This window comes from Balaenoptera borealis (genome assembly GCF_965194805.1).
Source record: "Balaenoptera borealis genome assembly, contig: HAP1_SCAFFOLD_774, whole genome shotgun sequence".
Taxonomy (NCBI): Eukaryota; Metazoa; Chordata; class Mammalia; order Artiodactyla; family Balaenopteridae; genus Balaenoptera; species Balaenoptera borealis.
Genome location: NW_028123427.1, coordinates 127,211 through 154,642, shown reverse-complemented (window position 1 = coordinate 154,642; position 27,432 = coordinate 127,211). Strand labels below are relative to the sequence as shown.

The following is a 27,432-nucleotide window of genomic DNA, read 5'->3' as shown; positions in this document are numbered from 1 at the left end:
GGAACATTTTGCCTTACAGAGCTGGATCTAGAAAAATGTGCACATATTGTCTATTTTAATAGCTACCATTCATGACAGTGTAGTGATTAAGAGCGTGGCTTTGGTACCAGACAGAGCCTGGGCTTACATTACAACTCACTAGATATGGGTTCTTGGACAAATGGCTTCATCTCCTTCAGCACCAGTTTCCTCCTCTAAGGGGTCATTTGAAGGCTCTGAAAGATCCAGCACACAACAACTATGTGGCCTTGAGTAAATCATTGAACGTTTCTCTGATTCAATTTTCACGTCTGTTCAATGAAGGCGATAACAGTACCTACCTCATAGGGTTGTTGTGGGAATTATATGTGTTAATGTAGATAAAGTGCTTAACTCAGTGCCTGGCACGTAGTAACTGCTCAACGAAGATTAGCTATTATATGACCAGACCAATCATCGTAGTCTGTCAGACTTTTAGCACATGGACCTGGTTGGAACTTCAGATTGCCATTTTGTGTGTCTCATCTTGCTGGGTCCACACTCACAAAAAAGGTCAAGTGAAAATCACCTCTCTTTTATATTTTCAGTCTCTCTGCTGTAACTGGGTTCTTCCTGCTGGCATATAACATGCTTATAAACTATGTAACCATGGCAAGTGGCTGAATCTCTCGGAACCTCAGCTTTTTCAGAGAGAGAGAAGGAGAAGAAGAAGGAGGAGGAGGAGGAGGAGGAGGAAGAGGAGAAGGAGGAGAGGGGGAGAGGGAGGAACAAAAGGGGAGGAGAGGGGAGAGAGGGAAAGTCTCTCCCATTCAAAATGAAAAATAAAAGTAAAAACTACCCTCTACTTGACCCTGAAGTTCTCTCTAGCTGTTGATTTATTGCCCTCCTTCCATTCATCATCAAGTTTCTTAAAGGGATGTCCTTATTAGACATTTACACACCTCACAGCTACCATTTACTCCTTAACACACTGCAGTCTATCCTCTGCCTTCTGCCCCCTCATCCCATCTCATGTTCCTCACACCGCCTTCCTATTTGCTGTATCAGGTCAACATTTTTCTGTCCTAATCTTTCATAACTTCCTGTAACATCTGTCGGAGCTGTCACACCTTCTTTGAAATTTTCTTCTCCCTTGGCATTAATTCTCCAGTTTCCTCTCTCAGCCCTCTGGTCATTGCTTCTTGCTGTTCTCATTCTCCAGTATTTCATCTTTGGCTGTTTGCGTGCCTACTGCTTGGCTGTTCTCAACTATTTCCGTGGCTGTGATAACCTGTATGCTGATGATTCTCAAATTTCTATCTTCAGTTCCGAATCTCCACAGCTCTAGTCCTATTTTCCAATTCTCTGTTGAACATTCCGACCTGGGTGCCCACAAGGACCTCAAACTCAACATGTCAAGAGCCAAGCAGCTCACAATCTCCTTCAAACTTCCTCCTCCATTCTTCCCAATCTTCGTGAGTGGCACTTCCACCTACCCAGTCACCTAAGCCAGAAACCTGGGAGTCAGCCTTGACAAATCCTTCTTCCACGACCCTCAGATCAAATCAATCACCAAGTCCTGCTGAGTCTACCTTTCAAATATTTCTGAAATCTGTCCCTCCTTTTCTATCCTCCCGGATCTCATTTTGGCTCAGCTTTTGATTCCAGTATGATTTCCTATCCTCCACACTAGTGCCAATTTGACCTTTCTAAAACAGAAATCTTTGGGAAACTCTTCCTTGCTTTTCATCCTTCAATAGCTCCCTATTATCTTCAGGAAAGAGGCCACATTCCTTAAACTGACCTCCAAGAGATTTTCTGCTCTGGCCCTGGCCAGCGCCTCCAGTCTCTTCTCTCGTCACTCCCTCACCCGCCTAAATGCAAGCTGCATTTGACCAAGCTGATCCACCCACAGATCCCTGAACCCAATGACTCATCCTGTCTAATGCTCTGTGCCTTTGCACATGCTGTTCCATAGTCTTTAAATGCCCTCTTCTGACCTCTTCCACCTGAGGTACCCCTACTCATCCATCAAGACTCTAACCAGATATCACACTTTCACTCAAACTCTGGTGACAACTCCAACATCCAGACAGATTTGGGTTCTCCAATAATGCCTTGTACATAGCTCTATATTTGTACTTGAGAGATTATATAGAGTTTTTTTGTTTCCCTCACACACAAATATGAGTTTTAAGTAAAGAATTATAATGTATTTATCTTTCAATTCCTCATACCAAGCTCACAGCATGAAATGAATTAGTTTTTGCTAGATAATTTTTTAAGTAGTGAGCACTTAAATTTTTTAAATTAAAAACATTTTTAAAATTTTTCAACCACTCAGTTGCAGCATTAGTTCTCACCAACTATACTTACTTTGCAAGGGTTGCGTCATGAAGGACTATACTATCAAGGTAAAAAGCATCCTTGTAATATTTTCCTTTTCAAAGCATTTAAGTGGTATGTCATCCTCAGAGCAAAGCTTTTAGGTAAAATAACTATGTATTCATGCAAGAGATGAGGAAATGAGGCTCAAAGATACCAAGTGACTTACCCAAGTCTCTCAACGAGTTAGTGACAAAGCCAAAACCCTATTTCTCAGTTTTCCTGTTTCTCAGTTTAATGTCTTATTTACTGGGCCAGGAATTTTAAAAGTCAGCTTCAAGGAGTCCTAGAACAGGTAACCACCTCCTCTCCTCCCCTCACATACACACTGTTTGCACATTCAGTCAGAGTAACTCTACTTTCAGCTGATATACCTACTTCACCATAATACTTCATTTGGGGTAGGAGTGGGGGGAAAGAGAGTTTACTGCTGCTTTTATAATTTGGAGGGAAAAAACTGCATTATCTAAATACAAATTTCAGAGGTAATCCATTTAACAAGTCAATGGGTGTTACAACTGTATTATTTGGATACTAATATAGAAAGACCTTGTGTTTTAAAAATAAGCCAAAATGAAGGGCAGTCATGACAAAGGAATCTAACATTTGGGCATCTTTCTGACTCTAAGCTCCTCCTCAAATTATCAACTTACAGAAGTCCTGAATTCTTAACAGCCTCTCTCCCCTTATACTTACTAACAATGCCTTGTTGACTGATCTGTCTTATCAGTCCTCAATTTAACACTAATCGTTAACTACTTCAGGCAGTGAGAATCATTGTTATAAATACAGCCTTGACTATCAGGAGGGCAAGAATGCTTGGGAACTTTGGTCACAGCAGCACATTTGCTATCTTGACTGCATTTACCACTATTCCCACACAGAGAAACAAACAATTGGCTCTTTTAGAAAACTAATCTCTCATGGGATTTTCCCATAAGGCAACTGGGTCAATGGATTACAATGTCTTAGAATTCTAGATGCCGGCACAATAGAGCTGGAAGGGCCTTCCCAGATCATTTTGTCTTGTCTGCTCATCAGACAACATGGGGACACTGAGGGCCTGATAGGATAAAGTCCAGGCGCTAAGTGTAACTAACTCCCTTTTTTTTTTTTCCAATTAGTTGAAGCTGTTAAGGGAAAGGATGGAATAGAAAATGAGGGACCAAAGTGTATCATAATTTATTAGCTCCAGAGACTCATTTCTGAGACTGCTCTGACAAGTTGACTACAGCAGATTCAAGGCCAAATGGAATCTGTAGCTGAGGAAACTGTCCCTGTGATACCATTCAGTCCCCAACCTCTGCCATGTTAATCCATTTGCTGATACCCACATTAGATGTCCGAAGTCCCCATAGAAAGAGGATAGCACAAATCTTGCCAACACTTAGGATGGTACAGGTGTAAAATGGTGATGCCAAGCTCCAAATTCTACAAACTCAGGGTATCCTTGTCCAGGGTTCTTTTGTGAATTTATTTGTGAAGCCCTTAGTCTTACACTTCTTTTACACTTTCCCTAATGGAAACATACCTATTATCACCCATTTGATTAGCCTAAGCTTCAAGCTGTCCTTTAAGGAAGGAAATAATGTGAGTTTTCACTAACACATCATTATCCTTCTTTGAAAAATACTCCATTGACTTTGGAGTTAACCTTTCCTGTCCCATCTCTTAGAATTTCAAATTTCAGATGTATGAACCCTATCCACATAAGGCCACCTAACAGAGTAATGAGTCATGGAAATTAATCTCATTCATGTCTATCTGCTACTTATATATTCCTCTCTCTCTGATACCCTGGTGGTGGATTCATTTTCAGGGTAAAGGATTCAAGGGAGAGAGAAAGGGTAAAAACTAATGAATATATCTTCAAAACTTCATTGGCACTATGTTTGATGTTATCCCTCAAGCAAGAGATAACCAGTTAGGCCTGTAGCTACAAAACAGTATCCATTGCTTCCCTTTACTCTCCCTTGGGGTGGGGTCAGGGGCAGGAGTGCACTGCCTCTCTGACATCCCCATTTGTTATGTTCCTAACCACCTGGGAACCAAATCTAAGATGAAAAGGAACCATCCTCTGGCATTAACCTCTACCCCAGGCTGAAGGTGGGTGCTTTATGATGACCTTTGGAAGGTTTCTTGGAGCCACATTTTTGTTTCAGCTCACTTCAGGGGGCAGGCCAGCTCCTCAATTTTTATTGGGAAATCTAATTGCTTTTCCTGTGATTCCTTGAGTTCCTTCACTCTGTTTCACTCAAGGAGTGTACACTGTAGGCCCGTTTGCCTTATTAGGTACAACCTCATAAGGCTGAAGAATGGCTACTACCTGACTGCCCTTCCAGACATTCTTCACCCTGCTACTTAGCCTCCTCCTGGAAGGGTGAAAATCTAGTGCGGATTGGCATCCATTCTTTGTGTCTCACTGAGTCCCCAGTTTCGCAGAGGACTAACCCCTGAGATTCAGCTCCTTTGCAGGCCCTTAGTGCCCTAAAAAATCTCCCAAATTGAGCCCAGGTAAGGCAAAGTTCTTCACTCAACAATTTGAGCGTATCAACTGAGTGATCAGTATGAGAGGTTCACTCAACTGTGAACCCCATTAAGGTAGGAATAAGGCCTTCTTCACCTGTAGCTAAGAGCACAGTGTTTGAAACAACCGAGATGGGCAATAAATGCCAGCCCAATGAACAACCGCACCTGTGAAAGTAAGTGCATTTGGCCCTACTGCTAAATCTCTCCGGTTGGAAGGACCAAAGAGTAAGTTTTCTTGTGTTTTTGGAGGAGGGAGTGGTGTAGGGGAGCAGGTAAGGAGGGAATATGAGTCCACAAGATAATTGGGAGGATAGGGTTCAGGGTAAGCTGAGGTTGGAGTTGGGTATTGTTAGTTTGAACTGGCTTTTTATTTGTTTTGTTTTCTTCAAGTCAGTGTTGGACTTCCCTGGTGGTCCAGTGTTAAGACTCCATGCTCCCAACGCAGGGGGCAAAGGTTCAATCCCTGGCTGGGGAACTAAGACTCCACATGCTGCATGGCACGGCCTTAAAAAAAAAAAAAAAGTCAGTGTTGTCTAATGATTTCTTCATCCCATAATCAAAAGCACTGAAGTTTTTTAAACTTTGCCCATAGATGTGAGAACAATCTCTTCAGCTGGCTTTCATCTATGAATATTGCCTCATCCCCCTTGGATTCATTCATAAATTTTTGTGGAGCACCCACCACAATATGCCAGGCACTGTACTAACTACAAGGGCAACACAGTGAAGAAGAAACTTAGCCCCTGCCCTCAGAGGGCTTATATTCTGGTGCAGGAGACAAACTGTAGTAAGTTAGTGGAGAATAGTAAAAGGGAAAAAGTATTATGAAAATATATAAGAGGGAGAATTGACCTGATTATGGTAGAAGCTGGGGAAGAGGTGTCATGGAATGCTTCCCTGAGACAGAGACATTTAAGATATGACCTGAGGGGAAAGTGAGAGGGAGGGAAGCAGGAAGGACATAAGAGGAGGGAAAAGAGAACAAAGGGAGTTTTTAAAAGGAAAAAAATGAAACAGATTTGCATTTTGCCAAGAACGTTCTGAGTCACAGTGTGGGAAACAAATTGTAGGGAGACAAGAGTAGGACATGACATGAAGATGGCAAAGGAAAAAGGGGAATGTAGTGGGTCCAAGGGGAACGTAAAGCAAGGGCACTTCACCTGGTCCTGAAGGTCAAAGAAGGCCTCTGTGAAGAAGTGACATTTCAGGTGAGACCTGAAGGCTGGGTTAGGCATGGTGAGGAGCTGGAGGGGGTGAGGAGTTGAAGAGAATCTCCATCACAATAATCTTCTGCTTTAGCCAAAGCAGTCCTTTTTGCTAATGCTTTGGTCTCAACCTGGAATGCCAAGTGCCTTTTCTTTCTAGTCAAATCATGTCTATCTTTCTAGGCCCTCTCAAATTCCACCTTTTCTGATCACACCCAGATATGGCTTCTCTTGCTTCTAAACTCCTATTCCATGTTTGTCACTTAGCGTTTAAAGATACACTATTTAGTGTTGTTATTTAACTTTACACATAACCACAAACTCTTTGTAAGCTCCTTAAACTTATGAACTGTCTTCGATTACTTTGGCATCACCCAGGGTACCTAGCTCAGTGATGAGCACATAAGGTACTCACTGAATGAATGAATGAATGAATGAGGCACTAGAGCCCCTGCAGGCCTCCTTTAGTAATTCACTATTATCTGTGAAGCTGACAAGGAAAAGGTTTTCTTTCCCTACAAGATTTCTGCTACTTGCATCCAAAGACCTAAGATTCGAAATCAACAGCTCCTTCCCACTGGTCACTGCTTCTCACCCCCCTTCCAATCCTGCCCCCTCTCCCACCACCACCTTCTATTGTTTCTTCTGTCTTCTGGTTGTCAGCCAGGATGAGAAAATGGTCTAGCTGTCCTCAGAGACTTACACCAGCCTGGACTGCTCTGCAGTGCCATGAAGGGCCAGGACTTTTGTTTACAGCTGGGACCATGGTGAGGCGGTGAGCACAGCTGACAGCCCCACGCTGGAGCAAACATCAATCTTCTTCTGTCCTCTCAGCCAAGTTTCACAGACCAGCTCTATTGAAAACTGGCTGCACCCGCCTGGGTCTCACTGACATCCCACCCACAACTCTGGCCTGGGAGCTGCTGGGTGAATCTTGGCTTTGTACCTTTTAGGCACTGCCCTTGCTCTCTTCTCTGGCCCCAGCCTCTAATCAACTTTAGGGCTACCTCAACTTTAGGGCTTTGAAAGAACTTGTCCTCCTAGGTCCCCACACTCCACAGTGCCCCACCTCTCCAACCATATCTTCTGACTCCCACCAGTGCACCAACACCCTTGCTTGCTCAGTCGAAGTAAAAACACAACAACAACAACAAAGAACCAAACCACCCAGTTTTCAAAGTGTACTTTTATTGAGCCTGCCTTTCCAAGCTGAGCAGACAAGGTTCCAGGCCCTTGGACGCTCGCGTGCGTGTGTAATCTTTGCCTTCAGACGGCTTTCCCACTTGTTTTAAAACCTGCAAATCAGATGGGGCCTGGAGCCTTCAAAGACTATCCTTTGAGATCCCAAGTGAGGGCCTCTTTGCCACATATTCTGCTCCCTGGTCTCCTCCTTCCCTAGCACCTTTGCCCTCTCCAGCACTCACCTGGGGTGAGAATGAAGCGCCTTCTCTTGCCCCCAGGTTCTCTTTGCCTGTGTTTCTCTGCCTACTGGCTAACAGTTTTCACCAATTAGCTGAGGCCTGTTTCCTGGTTTTCACCCTCTCCCCACCCCCAAAGGCCCGAGGGAGATGATTCACTTCTCTCACTTGCAGTAGCTCATTATAGCAACACTTCTTCAGGGATCCGGTAGAGAGGGACTGCAGACCGGAGGAGTCTCCCCTTCTAGGAGACCTTCTCAGGATTTCCAGCACAGAGTCTTTTTCAATCTAAAATACCCCCCCTCCCCATATTTTTACATGGTACCTTCCTACTAAATGTTATCACCCAAGCCCTTGGTTAACAGAAGAGAATCCCATGTGTGTTCTCCTTCCCAGGACTGATGAAGCACTTTTAATTTTTCTTTTTTTTTTGTCTTTAACTGTTTTATTATGGAAACCTTCAAAAAAACCCCACAAAAGTAGAAAGACTAGTATAATGAACCCCCATGTGCCCATCATTAAACTTCGACAATTTAAAGACACAGCACTTTAAGTGCTACTAGCTTGTCCTCTTTAATACGACAGCTGAAATTTTCAAAAGGCATAGCTTTTATCATTCCCAGTAAAATGGGGACTGTGAGTGCAGGTTATAAGCACGAACACAGTTATCTCTGAAAAAGGGCTCAAGGCATCCTCTCGAGGCAATGCTCAGATTGTAGGAGTCAGTATACACTGGGGGAAATCAGTCCTCATCTCTGTTGGTCGATGTGTACTACGGATGAGTTGACATGATGATTCCAAGTGAGGTGTGTGGTTCACAAAGCCACACATTTTGGTGAATCGCATGCTAAACTACTGACTCAGGAAGGGGAAACCAAGGGATTGTGCGCAAGTCTGGCATCCCAAGGCCACTCGAGGACTACACTGATTAGATTCAGGTTCTCAGTCATTTGAAGTAACCTCTTTCTGCCACATGGATGGGTCAGTTGGAGCAGGGCGGGGGTTGATTACAGAAGAGGAGAGGAGCTAGAAGAGAATAGATACCCCTAAAAGGATAAAACTTTCCCATGACTAGTTCCATCATTGGCCCTGTCTATCATGGGCTAGCAAACTAGACTGATCCAGACTAATTTGCTGAACTTGTTTTATGAAATCCCTATAGAACAAGGCAGGTACAAATAGATAGAAAAAACATTGTTATTAAAGAAATACCATTTTGCTTAGCCTTGAAATATTAGGTTTTTAAAAAACTTTTAAATTAACCAAGCATTCTTTTAAAAATCATCCAATAAGCTAGTCAGAACCAAATGAAAAAATATCAAATTAACCTTAAAATGGAGCAATTTCATCTACTACCCAGAAGCCATGGGAAGATACTGGTGTCCCTCTCCACCCTCCAGAAGACACTGACCACTACCTTCCAGACCTAGCCACGAGGTAAGACAAGCAAGGCCAGCAGATACTGTTGGGCAGGGCAGGTTGTACCCTGCACAGGGGTACCCAACTGAGAGGGAACAAGTGGAGGCTGAAATTCATTCTTCAACTGCCCTGGTGGAGCTCCAATACCCCTGAGAAAGAAAACATTTTTCTCATTGTTCCACTAGAGTGGACACATCTCTGCAATTTGTCTGCCCCCAGGTGGCACATGTTTCTAATTAGCACAAAGGCATCATATGAGCAAATGGTGGCCTTGAAAATTAACTTAGAGATCTTAGAGCCATCAGGTGTTCTGTGAAGGCTGCGACCATAAATAGCCTGTTTGGCCTTGGGCCTTGAAACCAAACATTGACCAAAGCTATATTTCCCTTCCAGTTGACACAGATTGTGAAGACACTGATTCAGCTGTAAAATAAAATGGAAGAAGAGTAACTCACATTTTCTGAGGATCTAATAAGAGTCAGGAGTCTGCTGAAGCTTCATCCCACTAGTAAGTGGAAGGGGCAGGAGAGTATTCACATTTGAGAGGGTTCCATGGCATAATGGGAAAAAACATGGGCTCTGAAGTCACAGAGAAGTCTGAATCTTTGGTCTGCTGTTTACTAGTTGGCAACTTGAGTAAATATTTAACTTCTCTGGGCTTCAGTGAGGAGTCACTAAGATAACTGATGTAAAGAGCTGAGCATAGTGCTGCCTGGCACATAGGAGGCATTCAGTTCCTATGTCTTTTTCTGCTACTACCCTGACTCCAAATTTAATTCACATTATTCACACCCGTGGCCTTAGGACCTCACTCAGTAGAGCATAAGGACAGGTCTACCAGACAGAATACTGGAGGGAGAGTCAGGAGACGTGGGTCCCAATGCCAGATATATCCGCTGTTATATAGTATATTGGGTAAGTTACTCCCCTCTCCGGACCCCATCAATAAAACAGGAGAATATACCTAGCTCTGACGCTGAAAGGCAAGAGCAGAGGAAATGACTTTTCTTGGGCACCTGCCATGAAATATACACTAAGCTAGGCCCTTTTACATACCTTATATACACTAAATCAGCACTGTCCCACAAAACTTTCTGATGGTGGGAATGTTCTATATTTGTTGATATCTAATTTGGTACTAACACTAGCCATAAGTAGCTACTGAGCCCTTGAAATGCGGTTAGTGCAACTGAGGAACTAAATTTTTAATTTTACTTAAATTTAACTAATTCAAATTTAAATAGCTATGTGTCTAGTGGTTACTGTATTGGATACTGCAGCTCTAAGATTATGAAGCAGGAATATTTGTTCCCATTTACTATATGTTGAAACTGAGGCTCAGAAAAATTAAAGAACTTGCTGAAAGTCACATAAATAGTAAATAACTAAATCAGATTCAAAACAAGGAGTAGAAAGTTTAGCAGGGTAGTACTGTCAGATACACCAGGAATTACCTAGGCTCTACTACTTACAAGTTACATAACCAAAGAGAAATAATTATAGTCTCTAGAACTCACTTTCATCATCTATAAAATAAGGATAATTATCACCTAATTTATAGGCTTATTGTTGAAATTAATGGGTTAGAGCTATATATAGAGTGTCGCTTTCAACAACTGTCTTTCCTCACCGTCCTTTTTCCTCCCCCACACATAGAAGAGGTTTAGACATAAACTAAAAAAGATAACTGTAGGGTAGAGAGCATGTGGGAAATATAAAAGCAAGAAAGGAAACACGAGCTTTCATGTGATATTTTATTATAGAATGGAGATGAGAGAAGGTATGAAATCATCAAAATACTTCCATTTATTTGGTTTGCTTCCCTGCCCTCTTCTTGATGCTCTAGTCAACGTTAGCCAAGGCAGGGAACAAGGTGTCTGTGATGCATTTTGAGGCCCAGAAAGACAAGCTACTGTGGCTGAACAACACAGTACTGTCAAAGGCTTGGGCTCGAAGGACAGGTAAAGTCCAATTCTGGTTCCCAAACTTTTGTATGCACTGAGAAAATACTAGGCACCTCTTCACAATAGTTTTTAATCTGTGAAATGGGACAGATAACACGCAGGGGGTCTCAATAAAACATATACAGCATTTATTATTTTGCTTTACATTCTGTAGTACCCTCTAGTGGAGTGTACAAAAATAAGCATTGTATTTCTGCCCTCCAAAGCAGTGCTTTTAATTTCAGTGTGCATTGGGATCACCAGAACAGTTTGTTATAACAGATAGCCAAACCCTACCTACTCCTAGAATTTCTGATTAATTAGGTTGGAGGTGAGAATCTAAATTTCTGACAACTTCCCAAAAGGTGATAACGATGCTATTGGTGTGTCTGGGAAACACTCTGAGAACTTCTGCTCTAAATCCTGCCCTTTCCGGGTGTGTGCTTGTGTGTGTTCATGAGCACACACGTGCATGCATGCACACATGTGTAAGATCTATAACTGAAAAAGGTATAACTTTTGTTGTTTGATGTTCATTTATTAGTATGCATCTAATAAGGATTTTGTGAAGAATAAAAGAATATCCATGTGAATGATATGACACAGCATCTAAAATATAGAGAGCATGAAAAAAACTGAGGATCACAGAACATTAATCCCAGGTTCTCAGAACTAGTAAGTGTGGAATGGGGTTTAAAATTAGGCCTCTGACTCCAAAAACATAATAGTTTAACAGTACCACTACAGAAAATAGGGTGAAAACACACATATCTAATCATAATTTCAAAAGTAAAGAGATCAGTTTTCAATACCAGGGTCCAAGTCCATTAAAGAGAAACGTCTTTACTGACAAAACAGCCATCTATATTTTCCCTTTGGGGGGGGCGGCATTTGAAGAGATCTTAACCCCACAGAAAGGGTTAGAATCTCATCAGCATTAGTGCCTGGGGTCATTTATCATTTCTGACCGCCCCCCACCCGCAAAAGGCAAGTAGGAAAGAAGAGAGAGATGGGGGGAGGATTTTTTTAAGGAGGAAAGAAGGAAAGAAATGAGGTAAAACATTTGAATCAAGGGCCATAGTCCCCTGCCTTGTGGGGCTAGTAACAGAAGTTAATTTGATTTTTCCCTAGCAATGAAAGATATATATGATCTCTATAGATTGGAGAGTTCAACAAATCAGTAAAGGGGGGGATCCCATAATTCCAGGGACCAAACAGCCAATCCTTTGCTGGAATTTGGCGGCATCTAGTGGCAAACTCAATAGGTATAAACCTCACCCAGAGAACTTTCTGGAAAATTAAGAGTGCGTACTTGCCTGAAGAGCACTCTGCCTGGAGATCAGGACAAAAAGGTAAGAGAGCCTCAGCCCCCACAGAAATTCGGAGTCCCTAGTGGAGGGGAAGTCTGTCGTATATAGATATTCTCAGCAGAAAATTGTTTGTGCCAGGAGAATTGGAAGCAACTTGAGGAGGGGAGGGCGGAGGGAGCGGGGGTTGGGGGGGAAGGCTATTAGGAAACACCAATAAGCTGCTTCTTGGAATTGCTAATATGAGAATGGGAGGGTTTGGCTCTTCACCGCTGGAGGGCTACGGTTTAGAACAGGATTTTGACGTGGAGAAAGACGTGGGAAGAAAGTGTATTTTTAGGCTCTAAAATTAAATCGATAGGGGACACCGAAATATTTCTAGCTAAGACCTTTTATCTCAATTACGGTCGCCTTGCCTTAATTACTTAATTTTCCTTTTCCTGAGAATAATTTTCAAACATACACAAAAGTAGAAAACTATCCGTAGAGCGCGCGCACCTACGCGCGCACACACGCACATGCACCCGCTTCGGGACACACACCGGCCCCAACGCTAGGGGCGCACGCCTGCGCACACCAGCTACCTCCAGCGCCACGAGGCCTGGCGTTCACGCACACGCCAACCCCAAGGCCACGTGGGCTCGCCTGCGCGCAGACGCCGTGACACTGCGCGCCCGCAGCGCTGCCCCGCACCCCAACTCGCACACACATCAAAACCCCCACTCTACCTTATTTTTTTTTCCTCCAAGAGTTGTGCAACAGGTTCGGGGGCGTGGCCCCAGATTTGACCTAGCGCTTCCCCACTCGCGGGAACCTTAGCTCATTTCCGCCCATCCTGTTTCCGCAGGCCACGTAGACACTTCCTTTCCCAGTGGAAAAAAAAAACCCCATAATGCCTCCCTGCAGGAAAAAAAAAAAAAAAAAAAACCTCTGGTCTGGGGAACTCTGGGTCGTGAAAGTAGGCCACGTGAACACCCTGCCCTATAGACTTATGACCCAACTGCTGTCGCGCTTTTGGAGGGCGGGCTAAGAACCTAAGAGGGCGAACATCATTGGCCAGAGCCCGCACTAAAGGAGGAAGGTGATTGGTTTGCTTCAAGCCTTAACCGTGAAGAAGCAGGCTGCTAGCACCCGCCTTTACTGCGGCGAAGTGTCATTGTTGACGTGGTGCGCTTCGTCCAATCATTTGGTTATAGAACATTCTAAAACTTAGAAAAGACGATTGTGATTGGCTGGAGGGCATAAACCCGCCTCCAGGGTGACGTGTCTGCCTATGGATATCAGTTGCCAGAGAAACCTGGCTTTACTATGGCGGTTGGAGGGTCGGCAGTCATCACACGTCGGCTGCTGGAAAGAGCTGGATTCTCGTTTCAGGTTTCGGGGTGGGGGTGGGGAGAAAGGGTTGACGATTTCCTCTTATCGTCGCGTATATAGGCAAGATTAACTAATGGCTTTACAATCGGGCAGAGCTAGATTCAAATTCCTACTCGCCAACGCCCAGCTTGGGCTGGCTGCTGTTCTTTCTGCGTCTCGGTTTCCATGTTTGTAAAGTGGTGATAATAATAGTATCTACCTCAGAGACGTGTGCCTCCGAGGCGTGTGCTGTATATTAGTGCGTGTAATATACGAAAGCGAGGTAATGTAGTGCGTATAATAACTTAATACGAAGCCTGGCTCCGGAAGATATTAGCTATTATTGTGGAGAGAAAAACCCGGGTAATAGAATGAGAAAAAGCATAAAATTATGTAAAGTCGTTCATTACAGTGCTTTTCCTGCCCATCACCCCCTTCCCTAGAAGAAATTCGAGATATAAGAGAGACGTATCAATCTTTACCGATGAAATAATTTATTTGGGAATTACCTCAAAATAGCGGGGATTGGAATTTTCCATATTGAAAAGTTAAAAAAAAAAAAGCGGCGTGGGGGTGGGGAGAGATGGAGAATGAGAGCGAGCTGGAGGTGAACCGCATGCGAGGAGTAGGCCTTGTTTGGATCCTGATTCGGACACACCAACTATAAAAAAAAAAAATGTTTAACACGCATCGGGAAATTTTGAAGACGGATTCGATATTTGATGTTTTTTAAGGAATTAATGACGATGTTTTAGACGTTGTAATGGTATTGTGGTTATGTTTTCAAATTGTCTTTAGCTTGTAGAGATAATATACGAAAATATGTATTAAATAATAAAATGTCTCAGATTGGCTTCAAAATACGTTGATGTCTAGGATTTGCTTCAAAATAAGCTCAGCGGTAGGGGGAAGTGGGGAGGGGTATAGATGAAACAAAATTGGCCCTAAGTTAATCGTTTAAGCTGAGTGATGGCCATATGGGATTCCTTATATTATTCTGTCTACCTTGGTATATGTTTGAAATTTTCCATAATAAAATACAGAAAGTCAGCTCTTCAGTGAGCTTGAAAAAAACGGAGTGGGGGGGAGCAGTGGGTGGGGTTATAGATAAAACAAGATGGCCTTCAGTTGGTAATTGTTGAAGCTGGATTATACATTCGCATAGGTTTATAATATTATTCCCCCTACATTTTTACCCATTTGAAATTATCCTTAATAAAAAGTACTTTAAAAAAGCAAAAACAAATTACTTTATCAAAAATCAGGGTAAATGTACAATAAGGTAAATTTGAAAATGTAACCACAAGAAAGGAAAAAAACGCTTGTACATTATTTATCAGCTTTGGTGTCCTTTGTGTGTGATAAAACGCATTGATGGAAAAGAAAACGTTCATCTCATATCTTTTTATTTTATGTCCTTTCCTGTCCCCTTGTTTGACCTTCTAGGCTACCATCAGAAAAGCTAAGTTTGCTGAATAGTGAGGATCAGAAGATCTGATCCTGATTGCAGAACATCCCTGATTACAGAATCTTGGGTAAGTGCCTCCCTTCTCCTGGCCTCAGTTTGCAAACAAGATAATTCCACATAACCTTCCTAACTGTCCAGGAATATTTTGAGGATTAATAAGCGCCTGTCTAGGAAAGCACTCTACATTCTAAGAAGGGAAGGATGGAGCTAAGTCCATTTGTGCTTCCAGTATAGAAAGTGCCTAAACAACAGAGGGCTGTATAATTTTACATTCCTTGACAAAAGGTACTGTAATTGATCCCCTATAGTTAGCTCCATACATCCTTTTTTTTTTTTTTTACTTTGTGGCATCCCATATGCAGCATAATTTAGTGGTTAAGAGCAAATACTGACTTCCTGAATATAAATCCTGGCTCTGCCACTTATTGTGTGATCCTGGGCAAGATACTTACTCGCTTTGTCTCTAAATTTCCTCATATGTAAAATAAAGATAATAACAGTTCCTACTTCATCGGATTGTTGAGGGAATTACATGTAAAATTACAGGACATTGTTTGGCACATATAAGTGTTTGAGTTAATAATTATGACTCTTAGTCCTTCTGCTTCATCCTGTTTTACACACACGTGCACATGTGCACACACATGTTAATAAAAGCAGTAGATACCTTTTTGGAGTTGTAAATAATAATAATAATACTGTTGGTTTCTCTCCTGATTTTCCAGAAGCAGCAGTTACTACTAGAACTGAATTCTGAAATTATAACTTCTGACTTACCCTAACAATCTAGAAAGATATTGAGTATGTTGATCATGTTTATTTATAAGGGAATTTCCAGGAGCTATAATTTTAACTAGCAAATCATAACCATATTCAGTCTGCTAACAGCTTTTATATCATTCCTCTTTTGTCTCAGACTCAAAAAATATCTGTTAAACATAAAGGAAGTGTTCCAAGATCCAGAATTGATATAAATGTAACTGACATGGTGTATATGCATTTAAAGGTTTATTCCAACAAACTGTTGGAGATATTGTTCACACTCACTTGTGACACATTCATACACAAAAATGTCAGCATTTGGAGTCTGTATTCCTGAATGGCCCATCATTTGCATGAGGAGATGAAGGAAGGTTTTTCAGTCTCTTGACAGCTTTATTTTCCCATGGAGTCACGATATTTTCCTTTTTACTTTTTTTTCTTCTGAAAACTAGGTTGCAGAGAAGGGCACTGCCCTGGTGGGAAAGATGCAACAGATGGGTAGGCACAGAACCCCTTTACAGGAGGCCATTTGGAGAATGATTAAAGGTGAAAGGGAGGGAGGTGTACTGTTAGGCCAGTAGCAGCTCAGAGAAGACAAGGGTCAAGGTAGCCTGAAATGGAGAAAGCCTCAAGGAGGAAAAGGACCTTGACCAGGGCCTCTGAGGATGGGCAGAACCTAGAAGGGGGGAAGGAAACCAGTTCAAATGGAATGCCTACAAAGTATACGACATACAATGATAATTAACTGAAAAGTCTAGTTGTGTGTTAGAACCATGGATAAGAATACATCAGAAAATCATTATGAATTTTAAATATGTGTATTTTAATATAAATCTTTAGTCACATAATTGATCATGTGAATCAGTCTCCTTGTAATGTAAAAAGCTAAAATATGACAGTAGGCCCAGGTTTCCTTTTCTCATACCTCCAACTCTCTTACTCTCCCCAGAGTTAACCACTATTATCAGTTCTGTTTCCTTCGAGATCTCTAATTATGTACCTGTTTAAAAAACTTATATGGATACATATAAAATATTGTTTTGTGTTTTCTTTTACATAAATATGGTGTCACATTACAGGTATTGTTTTGCAACTTGCTATTTTTATTCAACAAATTGTCTTGATATCTTCACATCCATTCATAGAGTTCTGATTCCATTCACAGTGGCATTCCTTTAACTAGCATTATAGTCCATGTAATGGATAAACTACATTTTGTTTTGCCAAATCACTATTGATAGTCCTCTAGGTTGACTCCAGTGTTTTGCTGTTTCAAATTATACTGCATCAAACATCCTTGGAACCCATTTACAAGTGTTATTCCAGGGCAATATTTATATCTTTAAACTATGATGATTAAACCAGTGTTGATACTGGTGTGAGAACAGACGTCACTGTGACAGAACAGATGACCTAGTAACAGTGATACCTTTAAAAATTGAATAATCAAAAATCATTGGGAAGAGAGTACCTTAAAAGACCCATAGACCTCTAGGAATTTAGAATGTTATAAATCAGCAATTCAAATCAGTGGGGAAAGGATAGGCTCTAATAATTAATACTAGGAAAAATTAGCTGTATATTTGGAAGAAACTATAAAAATACTGAGAAATAATATAGGAAGTCATTTAGAATATTGATTTGGGAGCATTTTCCCCCGGCATGACATGCCAAAGTTCACAAAGGAAAAGGTTGACACATTCGTGTTTCTTATACACACAGAGAGACCCACTTAGAAGAAAAATGACAGTTTGGAAAAAATATTTCCAACATACCAAAAAACCTTAGTATTTAATTATTAGAAGTCAATAAAAGAGGCAAAACAACCTAGTAGAAACGAGGACAAAATATTTACGTAAGAAAAAGATACATATGAATGTCTGAAGATATGCTCAGTATCACACAAATGCAAATAAAAACATCTTACTACATACTAGATTGGACCCCCCAGTTTTTTTTCCAAAAAGATGTTTATCCAGTGTTGCTGAAGGTGTGGGTGAATGAACTTTAACGTTTTTGCTGGGAGTACAAATTAAAACAGCTCTTTACAAATTAATTTGCCTGTATGTCATCAAAGTTGTAAATAAGCAAATCCTTTGCGCAGTTCCACTGCTGAGAATGTCCTGAATACTTACCTAACATGCTAATATGTCTGTACACTGATGTCTGTTACAGCATTTCTATAATAATGAAGTATTGGAAACAACCTAAATGTTCATTTATATGGGGCTGGTTAAATTATATTATGTGGAGATTATAGAATGATGCGGATATTAAAAAGAATGAGCTAGGTATGTGTGGATATAGATGGCCGTGATAAAGTGAGAAAAGGTGGGGAGCAATATGTATCTCACATTTGTCAAGACAAATCAAGTAAATGCATGATACATATTCACAATATGAACAGACACATTTAGTTTTAAAGGTAGGTTTTTGTGTGAATGTGTACATAAAAAGATTTGAAAGCATACACACTCATTCTGGGATTGAGGTGGGGAGGGGAGAATGCCCACATCTTTATATATTCTGGTATTTATAATTACGTAAAGGAACTATTACTCAAATGCTACCACAAAATTAATTACTCAGGCGGGAGGAATATATATTTTCAGTTCACAATTTAAATAATTTCTGGGTGGATTAAGGAATTAAAATATAAACAAATCCATTAAAATGTCATCTTAATCTTTAAGCTTAGTGGAAGGAAAAACCACATATTTCATCATACAAATCTTAATCTTATCAGACACTAAACTAGGGGAAATATTTGCCCAATATGATAATTGATAAACAACTGTAAATGTTAAACTCATTAAGAACCAACTCAAAATGAATGGGCAGAGGACAAGTAAAATATAACTGGCCAGGAAACACATTTTTTAAATGTCAAAACCACTAATAACAAATACAAGCTGAGTAGATACACCCGTTTTCCTTATCAGATTTACAGTGCTGGATAGACGGTGCCGACCAGAGTTGTGAGGTTGAAAATTGGTACAACTTGTGGGGAAAGTAATTTGGCAACAAACATATTACCTCTCAGCCTACTAAATCTGCATCTGGGAATCTTAAAGGAATAATGAGGGCAAAAGATATTTTACTTACAGGATAGATTGAGGGGGAGGGCCACTTTCCAGAAAGGGGGTGGTTAAGTAAATTACAGTATGCCCATTTGGTGGATCTCCTACAGCTCTCAAGATGTATGCAGATTATAACCTTACTAACATAGGGAAATGATCTGTTGTAATAGCAAGTTTTTTTAAGTGAAAATCTGATTTAATACCAGGATGAGGTTACCTCCAAGTATTTACACAGAAATTGAAGATAGAAAACTAAGGCAAACATACGGATGTGTTTTCTCAATATCTGGCATACCCTAGAGCTGACCTGTAGGGAACAAGTGGAAAAATATTTGATGACTGTCGTCCCTAATTTGTGCTTCCATTTTCCCCATGTGTTGAATCACCTCCTCACTGATTCACTAGTGTATACCATACCCACCAGGGACCTAAGTGCTACTGCAAAAAGCACAAGATACATATTACACAAGGCCTATGGCAAATGGAGGTTAATGATGTAGTTCCATAAGCAAAACTAACACATGAAACATTTAAATACTAAGCTGTGGAGTACTAACGGCTTCATATGACACTGGCGATGGGAGTGAAAGGTGGGCTAGAGTAGTTAGGAAATTTAAAGAGGAAATGGGACTTTCGTGATATTTAGATGAGGGAGATGAAGGGAGGAAGCATGATTGGAGTTAAGAGTGGGTATACAAAGCCAGTAAACGATGTTAATAAAGTCAGAAACTGGCAGATTTGAAGTTTAAAACAGCTCAAAGCAATATATAGTGCTAACGTTTTTAATGAGGAATATGCACAGCACGTCTGCCACCAAGCCGTGGAGTAATGTAAGCTTCTAGGAAGGGAGGTACAAAGTACAGTGACCCTAATGAAACTCCATAAATTTGTATTACAGGTAGGAGCCAGACATCAAAAGGATGGGTCTTCCCTCTGATGTTTGGCTTCCTACTCCAGGTAGTAATAGTTGCTTGATCTGTAGGATACTCAGATGAAAATAAAGGTACTGAGACAATTCTTAGAAAGGCTGCTTCCCTGGCTTTATTCAGTCTGGGCAAAAATCTTGACTCGTGTGGGTATTTTTCTGTACCATGTCAGGTATTTCATTCAACTTGGGACTTTCTATGAAAAATAGAATTTGTAGAGAATGATGGAACTCACCCACTTAATGAGAGCCAGGTAGAATTCCTTGTTGTAATTTTCTTGTGCATAAATACATGTAATCAATGCCAAGGATATACAGTAGGTTCAGGGATCATTCTCAAGTTCCTCACTAAGGAATTGCTGATGACCAGTGTGACTTCCAAAAGAGTTCCTATGCAGCCTGGCTCTACTTCTGTGTGTTTTACAGTCTGGTTGGCACTGGGTCATTCTGCTTTCTTTAGTTTGTATTTTAACTATACCCTTGTTTTGTGGAAGGTCTGCCCATTATTAGCTCCCAGGTAGGCTTTCTGGATTTCACCTATATAACTTAACTAAATTCTCTGATATCCACACATACTGTGTCCCCTCTGTCCCAGTCACAATAATTTTTTTTTAGAAACACTTTGTAAGCTTGGTAGCTTACAATATAATGCCATGAAACACTGGCCACTCTCTGATCCTTCACAGGATGTGTCTATATATCCCTTTCAGCCAGAAAGTTTCTGATTCCCACAGGGTCAGTGTCTGTATTCACAGATCTTGATGCTCTCTGAGGAGCACCTTTGCTCTGATTTCTGCTGAGAGCTTTGTGTTCTGTCAGAGGATATCATTTGCTTAGTGATAGAAGCCAGGCCTCTCTCGCCAATAACTGGCTTCCCTGATTCACAGCTCTAGTTTTCTGGCATTTCTCACCTCATTTCCTCTTCACGGATTCCCTGACACCTGCCCACATAATCTTAGGGGCTAGCGATTGGCAAAAGGGCTTTTTTTCTGTGGGTTAAAATTGTAGTTACCAGAGAAACCTGGTTTAAGGCTTGCCCACCATCATATCTCGTTCTTTCCCCGAGGTTACCCTGGCTTTAATGGTGTGGTGTTTATTCATCTAGTTACTTTCCTGTGTATGTGTTTAAAAATATTTATTTATTTATTTGGCTGCGCTGGGTCTTAGTTGTGGCGTGCGGGATCTAGTTCACTGACCAGGGATCGAACCCGGGCCCCCTGCATTGGAAGCGCGGAGTCTTAACCACTGGACCACCAGGGAATTCCCAACTTTCCTATGTATTTTTATACACATCAGTTTAAAACATAGAAATTGGACCTCACTGTTCATAAAAACTGTCTAAAATATTGTTATTTCTCCACTTGTGCTATCTCTGGGATCCTCTTGTACACATTATTATGCAACTTGCCTATTCACCTAATAGTGTATAATTGAACATCTTTCCATGTCAGTACATGAATCTCTGCTTAATTCATTTGAATGTTCTTCCATGGTGTGCATACATAATAATTTCTATTACCATTTCCCTGTTGAAGAATATTTGTTTCCAGTTCTTCAGTATTACAAACACCACTGCAGTGAACATCCTTGTATCCATGTTCACATACGCAGGTATTCCTGCAAGGTACTGTGCTAGCTGTTCAGCCACATCGTATTTATGAAATTCTTAACAAGAACCTGTGAAGGCTGGGGGTAATTTGCTACATTCCATAGATGAAAAAACAGGCTAAGAGAGCTTACATACCTTGCCCAGAGCCTCACAACCCATAAATGGCAGAGCCTTATTGAAGTAGAAGTATGTCTAACAGCAGAACTCATGTATTTTCTTGATATCACAATTGTAAACCACATGTTTTTAAATTAGATTTTTTTCCCAGTATTTCAGAAAAGTTTATCTTCATTGCTGATGTCTGCTTTCCTTTCTAGGTTGTGCCTCCCACCTCATCTCTCCAGACATCCCAGAAGATCTGTAAGATTCCATCTGGGAAAACACTAGGAGTTTTTGGAAGGGAAAGAAGGAAGAGGATTACGTAAGTCAAAGGACTTGTTTAATCTGTCATACCATAAGAATCACAGAACACTGTTTTTTCATCTTTATCTCACTAACCCTCTCTGCTGCATTTTACAGTGTAGATTATCTCTTTTCCTTCTTGAAACTCTCAACTACTTTGGCTTCCAAAATAACATTCTTCTAATTCTCATACGGCTGCTCTGACCTTTTTGTTTTATTTGTTCTCTCTCTCTCTCTCCCTCTCCTCACCCCTTAAATACCATTCTTTCTTAGGTTTTTCCAGAACTCTGTACTTGGTTCAGTTTTTCTTCTACTACCAGCTATATGAGGATTACTCTCAAATCTCCATTTCTGGTTTTGACCTCTCACCTAAGCTTTAAAGTCATTTGTTTAACTCCATACCTCACACTTACTACATCTAGTACTGAACTTCTTTCCTCTCTAATCCATTTCCTTCTCCTCTAGATGCAGTCTCATTTGGTGATAATACTATGACCTCATCACCCATTCTCAAAACCCTGGCAGTCATCACTGACTTTATCCCTCACCAATTTATTATCTCCTCCAACAAGCTATTGCTGAAAGTGGTGTTCGGTAGCATTTCTTGTTTGCTCCGAAAATATTCTGTGCCTATAACTATCACTTTACTAACCTTGTTGTTTTATAATTGTCACTTTAGATATTCGAATCCCTAGCGCCTAGCATAGTACATGTCCAGAAGCAGATAAGCAGTAATGTATGATGACTAACTGAATGGATGAGGTTAGGGTGGGGTTCCTGGGGTTAGGGCGGGTGCAGGGGTCATTCTGTATCCTTGTCTGCCTTGTACCCACCATCTCCCCAACTTGTGTGACTCCCTTCTCGTCTACGTGCCTCTGTAAATACTCCGCTTCCCCCCAATCAAACTTGGTGTGTGTTCTCCCAAAAAAAAATAATAATAAGATCGGGCGCTCCTATTATTTTATTGCTGATTCCAAACTAACCATTAAAAATTAGTGCTTTTATTAATTCATTAATTACTCAGGCTTAAAACTGTGGAGGCACCTTTGACTCCTCCCTCTCCTTCATTTACCAAGTTCTATATTCAGTTTCTCTTGACTCTGTCATCAGCTTAGTTCAGGCCTACTGGACTTACAGAAAAACCTTTGCTGTTACTCATTTTGCCTCCAGCCACCTAAGTTAATCTTTCTTGTTTCTTTCATCTTGTCATTTTCCTGTTCAGAAGTCTTGAATTTCAGTTCCACTGCCTTTTGTAGTTTAATTCATTCTTTCGCTAAAATTATATTCCTGTCTTTTGAGTGGCATTGAAAAGCTAATTTATGGGCAGGTCTGATGAGTGATTGGGTGGGCTGAGAGTAGTGGGTGGGTGGTAGTGAGGATCAAAGAGAGAGAAGAGGTAGTAAGTCACTTACAATTAATTGGTTGGCCCTGAAATAGGATTTGAAATCCAAATTCCAAGAGAGTAGCGTCTGTTCTGCTTTGATAGGTTTTTAGGAAGCACGGTGTGTTAAAGTTCGCCATAGAAAACAACCAAGTAAAATACTTTATATATTACAGTGGTTGGAATAAAAACAGGGTTGAATGAGTTCCAGAAAGCAGGGTTCTCAAACTCGTGGACAACAATCTGCAGACGAAGACAACTTCAAAAAACCAACTAGAAGCAACATGCAGAGAAGTAAGATGAGAGGGGCCTCCTCGGGAAAGAAGACAGCTGGTCCCCAGCAGAAGAATCTGGAAGCAGCACTCCCAGGCAGATGGGGGGGTCGCTCTGCAGAGAACCCCCCTTCAGGGTCCGTGAGGAAGACAAGAAAGAACAAACAGAAGACCCCTGGCAACGGAGATGGTGGCAGCACCAGCGAAGCACCTCAGCCACCTCGGAAGAAAAGGGCCCGGGCAGACCCCACCGTTGAAAGTGAGGAGGCATTTAAGAATAGAATGGAAGTTAAAGTGAAGATTCCAGAAGAATTAAAACCATGGCTTGTTGAGGACTGGGACTTAGTTACCAGGCAGAAGCAGCTGTTTCAACTCCCTGCTAAGAAAAATGTAGATGCCATTCTGGAAGAGTATGCTAATTGCAAGAAATCGCAGGGAAATGTTGATAATAAGGAGTATGCAGTTAATGAAGTTGTGGCAGGAATAAAAGAGTATTTCAATGTGATGTTGGGCACTCAGCTGCTCTACAAATTTGAGAGGCCCCAGTATGCCGAAATCCTCTTGGCTCACCCTGATGCGCCGATGTCCCAGGTTTATGGGGCGCCACACCTACTGAGATTATTTGTAAGAATTGGAGCGATGTTGGCATACACGCCCCTTGATGAGAAGAGCCTTGCGTTACTGTTGGGCTATTTGCATGATTTCCTAAAATATCTGGCAAAGAATGCTGCGTCTCTCTTTACTGCCAGTGATTATAAAGTGGCTTCTGCTGAGTACCACCGCAAAGCCCTGTGAGGGTCTACTGACCACTCACTGTTATGTCTGGTATCTGTAAACACTCTTTTTGTTCTTAGTCTTTTTCTTGTATAATTGATGTTCTTTAAAATTGTTAATGTATAACAGGGCTTATGTTTCAGTTTGTTTTCTGTTTTGTTCTAAACAGAAAATAAAAGGAGTGCAAGCTCCTTTTCTCATTTCAAAGTTGCTACCAGTGTACGCAGTAATTAGACAAAGAAGAAACATTCAGTAGAACATTTTATTGCCTAGTTGACAACATTGCTTGAATGCTGGTGGTTCTATCCCTTTGACACTACACAGTTTTCTAATATGTGTTAATGCTACGTGAAAAAAATGCCCTGATTCCTAGTGCCAAAGGTTCAACTTAATGTATATACCCGAAAACCCATGCATTTGTGCTCTTTTTTTTATGGTGCTTGAAGTAAAACAGCCCATCCTCTGCAAGTCCATCTATGTTGTTCCTTAGGCATTCTATCTTTGCTCAAATTGTTGAAGGATGGTGGTTTGTTTCATGGTTTTTGTATTTGAGTCTAATGCACGTTCTAACATGATAGAGGCAATGCATTATTGTGTAGCCACGGTTTTCTGGAGAAGTTGATATTTTAGGAATTGTATTTCAGATCTTAAATAAAATTTGTTTCTAAATTTCAAAGCAAGAAATTTGCAGTGTGCCTTTAATGTTACTGAGGCTGAGAAGTCAGCAGGCTCAGGAAAGATCTAGGTGGTATTAAAGGAGAGAGTTCTGACCCCTAGTGAAAGAATTCCTTTTATTGGGTGGGGCAGCCAGGTGTGTACCCTGCCCGGCCAGTCTCCCTCCTCTCCCCTCTGTGAGGCTTCGCAGGGTGGGATTGCTTTCTAGTGCTGCCTGTAAGAGCCACTTTTGTTCCCGATGCTCCTTGCCTCTGTGAGTTGGGCTGGTATAATAGGATATTTAATGGGTACTATAACAGCCCCTTATACTTACGCAGACCTTTGCTCTTTCCCACCAGGGGAAGCATGGGCAGCCACCTTCAGTATTGTATCAGAAATACTTGTAGATTTGGGGCCAAGGATGGCAGCTTTCCCAGCTCCAGCATTGATGCCATGTTCCCTATGCTTTTATAATCCCTTGGACATAAGATTGAGAATCCTAGAGTAGGGTATCTGTGGAGAAGAGGGATGGTGTTGGACGCCTATGATTATAAATCCATCTTACATGAAAATTCCCTAGTCAAACCAAGTTTTGCTTCATGACAGTGTTTTTTTACTTCTTTAGTGAAAAAAATATTCCATGGTTACTGCAGAAATTTTGGAAAATACACTAAGAACAAATATGAGAATAAGAATCACATATAATGCTAATGGATCCGTCAGGGTCCCAGCAGGAAATAAATGAGACCCAAAATGGATGATTTGAGAAGTTCAATAGAGAATTTTTTCCCGAGTTGTCAGCAGAGGAGTCACCCACAGACTGGGTGACTTAAACAACAAAAATTTATATTCTCATAGTTTTGGAGGCCAGAAGTCTTAAGATCAGGGTGTTGGCAGGGTTGGTTTCTTCTGAGGCCTCTCTCCTTGACTTGTAGATGGCTGCCTTCTCCCTGTGACTTCACATGGTCTTTTCCGCTGTACCTATCTGTGTCCTACTAATCTCTTCTTATAAGACCAGTCATATTGGATTAGGGCCCACCCTAATGATCTCATTTCAACTTAGTTACCTCTATAAAGACTCTATCTCCAGATACAGTCACATTCTGAGGTACTGGGGGGAAGGGGGTAGGACTTTAACATGAATTTGGAGGTGACTCAATTCAGCGTGTAACAGGGTGTTACTACATCTAGACAAAGAAGAGTAGGAGAGGAGAGAAGAGGGTGAGGGGAGGGAGCGGGAGGAGGGAGTGTGGGAGACTGTGGAGTAGGGGTGAGAGGAAGGAGCAGGGTGAGGGGAGAAAATAGGAGTAGTGGGAGGGGGGAGGGGAGGGGGAAATTACTGGAATGGTAGACAGCTGTGTGGAAAGGGCCACCTGACAGCAGCTGGAATCTTTAGGATGCAGTTAGCTCACAGAAACCTCAAAGTAGGCAGAATCCAGGAAGAGGGGCTGGGGTGGTGTACCTGACCTCACTCTTCCCTGCTTTTTATCTCCTGCTGGGTATTTCCCTTTGGCCATATTGGAAACCAAAGGGCAAAGAAGACCTTTGATATATCTATATTGGTAAGCTTGGGGGACACAGCAGGGAGGAAAAGTAGATTGGTGGGGGTAGAGCAAATGAGATTTCTAGCACACACATACCTGAAATAACCATTATTCACACTTTGCCATATATTCTTAGAATTATTATGTCCTCTTTGGGACCTAGGGCGTTGGCCAACTAGCGGGATTCTTAACAAGGCCATTTATCCATTGAACTGGAGGCCTAGTAAACAAACGGATGTTAGCTCACATGCTTGAACATGTTAGAAATATCACATTTTAAAACATCACATTTCTAAAAATCACATTGCCTCTAAATGAACATAAATATGACCCTGAGATCCAACCGTAGCATGTTGGTGGGATAGCCACTTCAGTTATTATTGAGGATCCCCCATCTTTATTACGTGTACAAACATTCTATGGTCGCATCAAAGCCTGAGGAGGTCCCCACTGACATCAGAAGTCTGTCCACACTGGTTAGGAATGAGGTGCTCCTTTACTGAATTGGCCTGGTATCTTCAGATCCCTTGTCCCTGCTGCTTCTGTCAACCCTCTGGGTAGGGGGATCTTTAGTAAGACTAGGTGCCCAGCTTCTCTGAGCCCACCACAGAGTCTTCCTTGGGGCCTAATATGGAAAAACATGTCTCCGCTACTGGAAGGACCCATAAACCCTGACCTCTTTTCTCTTGCTGCCTTCAAATGCCCTCCATTCCCATCTAGGGAAACCGTGTTTGATTTTGTCAAGGCATATAGTCCTTTTCAAAATATAAAAGCCACTGGCTTCAAGCAGCTTTCACCTCCAGCTCTGCTATAAACCTCCCTCTCATGGATCTCTGCGGAAAATGGGAGGAGAGAAAAAATATAAGAACACAATATACATGTTAATATCTCAATGACTAATAATTCAGTATTTTCCAGTTAGGTTCACAGGTAGTTTCTTTCTATTTTAGCTGATTTCTTCTTGTGTCATTTTTTAAAAGCAACACCTTAGGAATATTCAGGAGAGGCCTAAAGTGCTTTGTTAGGACCTAAACCAGGCCATCC

At 41.4% G+C, this 27,432-nt stretch overlaps 1 protein-coding gene across 4 annotated transcripts; it reads left to right on the top strand.

Moving 5' to 3' along the window:
- Nucleotides 1-12,101: 12,101 nt before the first annotated feature.
- On the top strand, nt 12,102-24,874 carry MORF4L2 (mortality factor 4 like 2). 4 transcript variants are annotated; one of them, XM_082409022.1, is made up of 4 exons: nt 12,102-12,209; nt 14,964-15,052; nt 21,679-21,782; nt 23,321-24,874. In XM_082409022.1, the coding sequence occupies exon 4, from the start codon at nt 23,345-23,347 to the stop codon at nt 24,209-24,211; it is 867 nt and encodes a 288-aa protein (XP_082265148.1). In that variant the 5' UTR covers nt 12,102-12,209; nt 14,964-15,052; nt 21,679-21,782; nt 23,321-23,344; the 3' UTR covers nt 24,212-24,874. The 4 variants fall into 4 exon arrangements, with proteins under 4 accessions (XP_082265148.1, XP_082265147.1, XP_082265150.1 ...); XM_082409021.1 differs by lacking the exon at nt 12,102-12,209 and adding an exon at nt 13,393-13,538; XM_082409024.1 differs by lacking the exon at nt 12,102-12,209 and adding an exon at nt 13,475-13,598.
- Nucleotides 24,875-27,432: the final 2,558 nt, after the last annotated feature.